This window comes from Rhagoletis pomonella, unplaced genomic scaffold, assembly GCF_013731165.1.
Source record: "Rhagoletis pomonella isolate Grant_MI unplaced genomic scaffold, Rhpom_1.0 Rhpom_scaffold_00005, whole genome shotgun sequence".
Lineage (NCBI taxonomy): Eukaryota > Metazoa > Arthropoda > Insecta > Diptera > Tephritidae > Rhagoletis > Rhagoletis pomonella.
The window spans coordinates 50936893-50947417 of record NW_023458559.1 but is presented as its reverse complement, the minus strand read 5'-3'; the positions used below and the strand labels follow the sequence as shown (position 1 = coordinate 50947417).

Sequence of the window (10525 nt, the reverse complement as noted above, 5' to 3'; positions counted from 1 at the left end):
ACAGGCATTGTCAGTGTTAATGATTATTAAGACAATACTTGAATTGTAATTACATGAAAGATGATTCAGCATTAAATGATTATCTTTAATACAGATTTTTACTTCTTAAGCTTTTGCCGAACCACTGTTGACATCATTAAATATGCCAAGCCAAACGTGGGGGGATAATCATGAATGGAAGGATTTAAGTTGAGGGATTATTTAATAAATTATTCACACAAATTTATGCAATTTAAAAACTACTAACGGTTCTTGAGAAATTTGGAATATTACATTTATGCGAGTACTGTCCAATAAGTCCCCTGCCAAACTTGAGGAGAAGGTAAATGGGGGGAGGGGGTGAGCTATCTGATAAGCAAAAATTCTTTTTTAGTTTTAGCTTTAATTTAAGCCTAAGTGGAAGGTTGTATCACCTCCTAAAATATAGCAAAAAATGCGATTTTTTGGCGCTTTCTCTTCGTTCTTCTCAAGTTCTGGAGCTGATGGAAACTTTGTACTTAGGGATTCGTAATCAGTCAAAAAACCACTTTAACATTTGCCGCAACAATTTTTTTCCATTTTTGTTGGCCTCTGTAATTAGTACATTATAGACCCGTGTACCAAATTTCGCTTGTATATCTTAAAAAATGAAGAACTAATTTGCATTGAAACAGGCAGACCTACAGACATACAGACAGACATGGCTGAAACGAATTTTTTCCGAATCGATTTCTTGTTATTCTGGTAATTTATAAAATTTGTTCAGTATGTAGCGAGCCCTAACCGCAAAAAAAAAAACTTAAGCAAAATTTTTTCCACAATTTTTGTTTTTATGCAGCATTTCTGCATTAAACAGAAATTAAAAAAAAATGTCATGCATCTTTGGTATTTAGACAAATTTGACTTTATCAAATTAATTAATTCGTATTCGGCTTCTTTTGACATTTTTTTTTCATACATACTATATCCTAAATTACAGAGTTTTTCTTAACTTACATATGGAATAGTAACTCTAGTTGATATTCGTTCAAAATCACTCATACGCCCTGTTGGCCAGAATCAGGTCTCTTAGTTATCTCTAAATATAAATACGCCACACGAAAATTTTGAACTCCTTTTTTGGGGACACCGTTCGCTCGATTTCATTGAAACATACACCGAAGTTAATGTTAATGCTAACCCTGTTACCTAGGGGGCGTGGCACCTGACATACAGACTAAAATGTGAAAGTCGATTGGGAGGAGACTTATAACATTGTTATTGACCTTCATAATTAGATTTTAAGTTTCCTGTACATTCGCAATACCGTTTTCTTGTGCTTTGTTTTTTTTTTTATTTCCCTTACTGATTTTTGGCGCACGATATTCATGACCGCAGATACAATTTAATTCAACGTTTTTTTCGATTTTTTGCACCTGATATAATTGTTGCGAATCAAAGAGTCTTATCCAATTTCTTTCCTGCTTAGGATTATTTAATTATTTTCAAAGGTATATATATATATGTATATCACCCCACCTAACAACATTAGTATATCTTTTTGTGTTCTGTTTTACTTCTAAATCGTCATTAGCATAAAGGAGTATATATTGGTGACAAGCAAAATAAAAAAGTGAATGAACAGAAAGCGTCGAATTTCGACAACTGGCCGATCCTCGTATCGTTAAGTATGTAACTGTGCTAAAAATGGGCCTACATAGCCAATTTATAATAAATTAGAATTGAAAATATTGAAAGTCAATAAAAATGGCAACAGTAAGGGCCGGTTGCTCAAAGCCTGATTGACACTAATCACCGATTAACATCGTTATCGACGTTTTCGGCTCCATGCAAATAACATGGTGTCGGTAACGTCGGTAACGATGTTTAACCGGGGATTAGTGTCAACCAGGCTTTGAGCAATCGGCCCTTAGAGTATCAACTGGCAACTATATTGCCGACAATCTGGCAAGGAGAGATACGGAAATATTCGGAGTCAACTCTGCTCGAGACGGGGCTTTCCTCTTACCTCCTAAAAACACAGATCATTGCGAAAGAAAAGTCCAAGTGGGCTGTGAAAACCACCTTACATCAAAACTATCTGGCCAAAAGTCAATGTAAAGCGATCCTTAGCTATCAGCTTGTTTGACCACTATTTTCTCAGGTTAGTAGTCGAAGTAAAAATCGGACACTGCCTTATGGGAACGCATGAAAAGCAGTTGGAATATCCAACTAACTATTTTTGTCGCAGTTGCAGAGACGAGGTGGACTGCCACTGTCCCGCTCTAGCCAGATCACGCAACCACTTATTCAACAAATACTTTTTGGATTGCTTAGCCGACGACTTGATATACATATATGTACGTAGATCAATCTATCTCGAATAGACCAATGGTTGAAATCGATAACTTTTGATTTGGATGAATTTTAGTCAGAACATTTATTTCATCACATAACAAAGTTCCAGCAAAGGAAAACACTTAAAATTTTGTTTCGAGGCAAAAAGACAACCGACTTCAATTCTCATATAAAAACTTAGGAGTCCAATTCATATTCCAATGATCGAAACTAAATTGGTATAAGAAGGCCTTTGAGGTACAACTTATCCGTTAAAAAAAAAAAGAATTAAAATATAAAAAACGGTTCAAGTGGCCTAAATCAGAGTTGGGGGTAGTGCACTAAATTTTCAGTTTAAACTAGTAGCTAATGATAGTGCGAAATTTTTCACTACTACTCTTGATGTTTAGTGGTGAATTTACTGATGCCCACTAAAATTAACAACCTACATAATAGTGAAAAGAAAAATTTACTAAGCCTAGTGAAACATTTTTTCTTTACTAAAATGTATAGTAACAAGTAAAGAAGTATAAGTTCAGGCGAAACCGAACTTTATATGCTTGGCGCACGTATTAAATATCCTTTTTTCACCTTTCAGTAAACTGTGTGATAAGGAAGAATATTTTTCCCAATGTCAAACCGTTTCAATAATATGCTACGATATATTGAAAGGAATTGGACCAAATTTGGTGGAAATCGGTAAGGCGGCTATCGATATATACTTCTGGAGTCATAAATGGGTGGTGACAAGCCCACTTAACAAAAATCAATAATATTGTGTCTTGTTAAAAGATTGTTGTAAGTTCGCATCTTTAGTTATGGAAAGATCGGAGTTTTCGAATTTCTGAAATTTAAATGCCGAGTTTGGTAGAAATTGATAAACCGGGTACCGAGATACATATATGTAGGCGTAAGTGGGCGGTGCCACACCCATTTTCCAAAAATGTTCCTAAAAATCATTTTCTGCTAAGAGGTCCTTGCATATATCGATTTTGAGTAAATTAGCTTAAAGAGTTACTAATAATTTATCGTAGTTTTCGTATTTCTGTAAATTACCGATAAATGGGAGGTGGGCGTGGTTCTTGTCTGGTTTCAAAAATTTTCGGCGAGTTTCTTAGTGAGGCTCTAAGCAATGTTTGGTAGAGATTGGTAAAGGGACTGCAGAGATACAGCATTTAATCATAAGTAGGCGGGGCCACGCCCCTTTTCCAAAAATTGTATAACTGTCTTATTTTATGCCAAAATTCTACCTCAAATGGGAGGTGAGCGTGGTTATTGCCCGATTTCGCCCATTTTTAATCCCAACCTACCTTGGATAAAGAGCAACCTACTTACCAAATTTCGTTGACATATCTCAATTTTGGCTCGGGTAATCGTGTACACGGACAGATGGACAGACATGGCTTAATCGATTTCTCTTTTCATTCTGGCTGTTACAAACAACCGTTATGCGAACAAAGTTAAAATACCCTTGTGCACAAATGCGCTGGGGTATAAAAAAAAATCTAATACTCATGTTAGTGTAGCATAGAAACTTTTTATTAAACTGAAAGACTAAGTTAACAGTTTATTGTATATTATTATTTTTTACTGCAGTATTTACATATGTATTTTGCGTTACCCACACACATTCCAAATATGAGCCAAATCAGAAGATTTTTAATAATGACTACACTCCAGGGCCACCTGGTGAGGAGATTTTTCCAAACCTCCTTGCATTGATAATCACGAACCCACCAAGAAGGGGACCCACCAGATCGGCTCAATCGATCTCAACTGATGATGTTACGTTTGTACATACATATGTATGTATATTTGCGGCTTATGAAATTTCGGCTCCAGAAATTTTCATTGAATTCATTTTTGCTAATACTTATTTTTAACACGTGACATACAAGTCCGATAGAGTAAAAGCCCTCACTAAAATAGCATCACTTTCCCCAAAATCTCAAAAAAATTATAGTTGTTGTTTCTTATAGCCAGTCTCACGAAGCAATTTAAGTGAAAAATGATTTTATACTCGAGAAAATTATGCCAGTGCTTTCAATACCACTGTTTGAGATTTTCTCACATTTGAATTCCTTATCAACTTATCCACAACTTTTCGCAACGCTTACAATTGATTATGTTTAGAATATAGATTTTTACTGCGTTTATCCTCAATTAATAGATACTGTATTTATCATTTCCCTGGCTTCTGAAAAACTGGAATAATGTAGATAGTCGGCTCTCCTGCCCAGCGCTGGCACTGGTTCACTGAACTCCCATGCTACTGGCATAATGTTAACGGGGCATTAAATTGCTGGTTTCACCGGAAGTAAAATCGTTTTTTGCTTAGAGCAGCAGAAAATTCAGATCACTCATACGCCCCGTTGACCAGGTTGGTTGTGTTTATTATATTCCTAAGATTTTATCGAATGACTATCACTTTTTTTGAAGCCGAGATACCTTAATGGTCCTTGCTAAGTTATTTTTTTTATTGAAACCTCAAAATCTGCATGAAACGTAGTAGTAATCATTTTTAAAGCAATCTTGTTAGTGCTTGTCCCCTCTTTGCCAAAAATGTGAGCACATATGTATGTATGACTGAGTGATTGCGACATTGCCTTAATTTTACCTCGAATAATGATATCCAGCATTAAACACTACAGTAAGAAAACTGTGTATTTAATTCTATCTGCAACTTCTGCTTTATTTACATACATAGGTATGTATGTATACAATTCTCACTTTTGCTGCTTTAAAAACCTACTTAAAAATATATATCTACTATACTTTTTGGGTTCAAATTTCTTTTATGCACTCGCACTGACAAAAATTTTGTTTTCTTTCATACTCGCCATACTCACTTTTATTTCAATTGCACTCACGGCTTCTACTTTCGCCTTCAGCACGTTGCCAATTAGTTGCTTGGTCTTCTACTTTTCTTTGTTTTGGCGAAATTCACCTTTCGTCTGACACTGCTGTCTTCAGCGCGTTTGGTAGACGCGAATACACAAAAAAAAACCAAAAAAAAAACAGAACACTTGTACACAAATAAATATTTGTTTATATATTACTTTTAACACTATTTTGAACACATAGGGTGCTGCTGTCGCTGTCGCTGCCTCTGCTGTTGGTCGCTTGAATGCAAATTGAAGAATGCATATATGTATATATGTAAGTATATGTGCATATGTGCGTGTATGTGTGGATTGTCCCGACGAGTCCTTGAAAATTTCCCTCGGCTTTTACCTACTTGCACCCAATTCTTGGCAACTTCGCTTATACTACATTTTCGCACACACTAGCCATGGCGAAATGCAATATTTTTGCCTATTGGATAGTCACGTTTTCGCGATTTATTTTAATAAAATACAAACTCTTACATATTTCTATATTAATTACGAATAAGTTGATACTAATATTTTTAAGCTTAGATGGCAGCTAAACGATGTTTGTGATAGATATTTTTCTTTATTAATTTCTGTATTTAGTTAGTAATTTTTTTACGCGAGCTACTTTTATACACTAGTGAATGTCACTCAGCTTGCTGACTCGCGCTACTGTCGGTCGTGTGTCTGCGAAAGGACTAAAACATAAGCAAACTGCTCGGTCACATTCATGTGGAGCTGCTCTTCTATAAAATGTCTTTGCTCTCAGCGACTGTGAGAGATTTGGCAGGATGAAAGCTTATTGTAGGACTTTGACATCTTGACCGCTTATGTTATGCCATGTGTGTGTGTGTGCATGTGTGTGTGTGTGTACTGAATTGATGCTGCCTACTCTTGTGATGCTGCTTTATTTGCATGTATGTATTCATATTTTTTCAGCGCAAATGTCAGTCGTACTCCGAAATCATGCGCATACGCTTTTAACTGAATCTTCAAATGGGAGCTTTACCTGACGTGCGTTAAAATTTAAAAACTTAATATTATGGACCACAGATATTTTCTGTATAATTTTTCTAGCAGAAATAAAATTAGTGACCTGTACCTGTACTCTATGATTTAGTCAGAAATAGTCCCGAAGATAGTACTGAAGCTATTGTAAATCCGTGTACGGCAACGACTTCAGTCTATTTCTGACTAAATTCTGCAGTACGGGAACGCGCTGTTGGATTTATCTTCTGTCATATCACACTTCCGTCGGAACTACATACAACTTTGTTGTCGTATGTATGTACTGCGACACAGTCGGTGGTGCGCCTGAAATTATTGCTGCTATGAATCGGCAATTGGAACGTAGAAGTACTTTTCATAAGTAATTGACTTAATCAAAAAATGTTCATTTAATAAAAGTCTAACAAACTGCGCGTGCAATTAAAATGAAAGCAAAAAACTTATTTCGAAAGTGTTATTTGCTGTTTCGCCAAATATTCAATAACATTGAACTTGTATTCGGTTGAAGTTATCGACGAGTCAGATTCGAGTTATCAGTTGTTAACATACTTGTAAATTATGTATGTACACATCAATACATATTTTTTGTATATACAATTGTGCATACATATGTAAAAGCATGTAAAAATGCTTGTTGTTATTGCTGAGGTAAGTATACATACATATTCTGCAGCTTCTTGGGTAAAAATCCGTTGATAGCGCTAGATATGAAAGCTAAAAGGCGCTTTTTTATATTTTCGAGAAAGTTTGAAGACGTTTTTGCAGTTATTTATACCAATACAAACAAATGGTATAGTTAAGTGAAAATAATGTAATGAAAAATGTAAATGAAAATTTCACTGCATTAATTCCGAAGAAATAATGCCAATGATTTTTTTTGTATTAACATTAAAATGTTTAAATGAATTCTGTTGCAATAATTTATTGCATTAAAATTATAACAAGCATTAAAAACCCATTAACCAATTTTATTTCGAAGTTAAAACTCTTTGCTGACGTTGAGGGTAGAATTTTAAGGTCAAAAAAGATTGTAACGGACGTTAAGGCTGGTTTTCACTATGTCAAGTTCCATGGCATCAACAATCAACATAAAAATCTACAAAAGCACTCTGAGTTGCATACACATTGGCTTTTATTTTCATAAAACATCTAAAAATGTTTAGAAGAATTTTTCTACAAATACACATAATATAATGAAGCTGAAAAAACTATTAGTAATTATTCCAAGTCCTTCCAAAAGAGGTTATTCATCTTTCACTAGAAAACAAATTTAATGGTTTTTAACAATGCAAACGAGCAAAAGTATTAAACATTTTAGTGCATTAAAATTTTTTCTTTAGCATTAGCTTGGATAATTTAATGGAAAAAATGTCATTAGCATTACATTTTTCAGAATAAATGCATTGAAATATTAATTTTAGTTAAATTTCATAAATTAATGCATTAACTTTTTTACTTTAACATTATTGCACAACTCTGGTACTTATATACTTTAGTAAAATAATGAATTAGTATTCTGTCAAAAGAACCAAAAGTACAAAATATTTTTGAATTTTTTTTTTAAGATCAAAGCGAATACCCAATACCGTCAGAAATTATCAAAAACCAACGAGATTTTGTAGTAACTTCAAACCAGAAACTGCAAAAGATGCAAAAAATTTTGAACTTTTGCTGAAAATTGGCAAATTTTGCTAAATATTTTAAACTTATATTTAAGTGATTTATTTATCGAATTAACTACACTTTCATGAAAAATCAACAAATTGAATGCATTGCAAAGTTGACTACGAATAACGGAATGTAATTATTCTGTCTAGGGGTAGAGGACATTTGAATATAACCTCACTTTTGTGTGAGTGGTCAAAAACGTATACTCGTGTGCGCGGAATTGAACTGCCAAAAAGGGAAACTAGTGAAAACGCAATTGTTTTTTTGTAAAATAAAAAATATTTCCTTAATGAACACATCCTCTTCTGTGTCAATCAATAGTTAGTTTATCGATACCCAACAGTTTTTTATTGTTTTCATACAATTTTCTTCATATGTATTTCTTTGCTAAATAATATTTAAAATAAATGAATTGGAGTCGTTTTGTCTTTCGTTTAAGGTTTATTGATACGTAAATAACGTGTTTTTCACAATTAGGAATTGTTTATTCATAATTCATGCAATAGACGGTTAAGAAATATATGAAATTAAAAAGAAAAACTGTACTCTCTGGTCTGTTTATCTAAAAAAAAAAATATACAAATAAAGCCGTGAACCAGCATCTACGAGTGTAACATAATGAAGTTCAATGTTTTAGGAAGTCAAAAAAAAAAATCTATTCTTGTAAGTATGTACAACAAAATAAAAAAATGCCGCTTCTATAATTTCAATACTTACATATGCTTCCACAGGTACAACAAAAATAGGCTTCGATAAGATCGTAAATTGATAGCATCTTTACCATCGCCTGAGTGGCTACACGCTGTGATACGCGACTATCTAGCTATTAACATCGTATGTACGAATATAAAAATGAAGTCATTCTATATGGAACAAACAGTACAAACTTTGCTGTTTAACTTGACGACATTTACGGCCGCTACCGCTTAACTGCCCCGGGACAACTCTAACTGGCAACTGGTTCTAAAACATTTTCCCAACGAATAGTGAGTGCCACTGGAAACAGGATATATTTTTTGGCATTTTAAATTTTTTTTACCATCCAAATTGCTCAATTATTTTAGTGAATCGCTTCTACGCCATCGGTTTACTGGCGCTCTTCGCCATCATCGCCACCAGTGCTAATGCTGCGTCGGTTAATGTTTGCGAGGGTGTTTCCGATAACATTTTTATTGCGGATGTAACAAACTGTTCCAACTATTACTACTGCAACAATGGTCAAGCTATCGCACAGCAATGCCGGGACAGTTTGTACTTCAATGCGGCCTCACAATCGTGTGTAGCAACAAGCTCTGGCTGCTTGACATGTGATAAGGATGTATTGAATTCAACTGCGCTGATCAAAACTTGCAACAAATATGTGCTCTGTTTCGCTGGCACGCCTGTTCTGCAACAATGTGCTGACAATTTGCAATACAACCCCAACTTACGTGCATGTGATTTGCCAAGGAATGTTGATTGTGCTGCAGATCGCTGCTCCATTTACCAAGATCCTCAAAATATTGTCTACGTTCCCAGCGTATCGGCTTGTAACAAGTAAGAGTGCAAATGTTCACGCATACATTGAAAATTCTAGTTAATTTTTTTTTTCTTCTGCAGATATTTTATCTGCATGAATGGCTTGCCTCAAAATCAATCCTGCGTCTCTGGTTTGTACTTCAGCAGCGATTGTAATTGCTGCGACTTGCCTGCCAACGTTAATTGCACAGTAAGTTTACATACTTTTGATACACATTCACTTGCTTGTCTCTTTGCTCTCTCTCCCCTTCCTGATACGATATAATTTTTTCTACTTTTCTAGATTTCCAAAAGTAGTTCACGATCTGTTTCCTTGCAAACAGCGGCTATGATCGCTCCTCGTATGGTTGACATCAAATGCCCTATTGAAGGTATTAATTTCCTTGCCCACCGCAATCCCAATCAGTACTTCATGTGCGTCAATGGTAAGGGTGCTCTCATGACCTGTGCAGCGAGTCTGTACTTTGACAAGGAAGTTGGTGCTTGCCGTCGTTTAGAAGACATTCAAAAGAAGCATTGACATTTTTCGTGGTTCAACAAATGCAATTCATTGCATACATATACCAAGGTGCATTAGATTTTTGTGGTGTGGGTAAATCGGATATTTTTGCAACATAAAAATATTTAAAGAAAACAAGGTGAAATCATTTTTAATGAAAAAATGGGAATGAGATTATGAATGTTGATTTCATTGGGAAAATATAGTATAGAAGTCGCCTTAAGACGAGCTGACTTCTAAAAAAGTAATCTTTAAGTAAAAATAAACACAACCGACATCGTTCCTCATATATAAATTTAGGATTACCGTTGCTTTATTCACGATCCTATGATCGGATCTAAACCAAATAAGTTTGGACTTTGCGGTACCATCTTTCCGATGAAAAGAAATCGGTTCACGTGGCCCAAAGTTATGCGGCAACATACATTCACTTTATATAACCGAACTTTATAAACCCAGCGCAGGTTTCAAATATCGTCATTTCAACTTTCTCTAAAGTAATTTTGCAAGACAATCCGGAACGTTTTTCCCGATTTCAAACGTTTTCGAAACTCAGTATGAGTTAGACTTAGGGCCGGTTGTTCAATGTCTGTTTATCACTACCTCCCAGTTAAATATCATTATCGGCGATATCGGCATCATGCATATAAAGCATTTTCAGTTT

At 34.8% G+C, this 10525-nt stretch overlaps 2 protein-coding genes across 2 annotated transcripts in view; one reads left to right on the top strand and one right to left on the bottom strand.

Moving 5' to 3' along the window:
- Positions 1–5974, bottom strand: part of LOC118739162 (uncharacterized membrane protein DDB_G0293934-like) — a gene marked incomplete in the record, with an annotated part of 266030 nt that extends 260056 nt beyond the window's left edge. Inside the window, 1 exon segment of the mRNA XM_036470346.1 lies at positions 5405–5974.
- Positions 5975–8575: 2601 nt separating this feature from the next.
- LOC118739165 (probable chitinase 10) lies at positions 8576–9990 on the top strand. Its single transcript, XM_036470349.1, has 4 exons — positions 8576–8830; positions 8909–9380; positions 9444–9552; positions 9646–9990. Coding segments are annotated over exons 1-4 (819 nt in total). The 5' UTR covers positions 8576–8829; the 3' UTR covers positions 9883–9990.
- Positions 9991–10525: the final 535 nt, after the last annotated feature.

What these genes read in the sequence shown, in the direction of transcription:
- LOC118739165 (XM_036470349.1), top strand. An exon ending in AGCGTATCGGCTTGTAACAA is followed by an intron (nt 9,381 to 9,443) that starts GTAAGAGTGCAA and finishes TTTCTTCTGCAG; the next exon opens with ATATTTTATCTGCATGAATG. An exon ending in CTGCCAACGTTAATTGCACA is followed by an intron (nt 9,553 to 9,645) that starts GTAAGTTTACAT and finishes CTACTTTTCTAG; the next exon opens with ATTTCCAAAAGTAGTTCACG.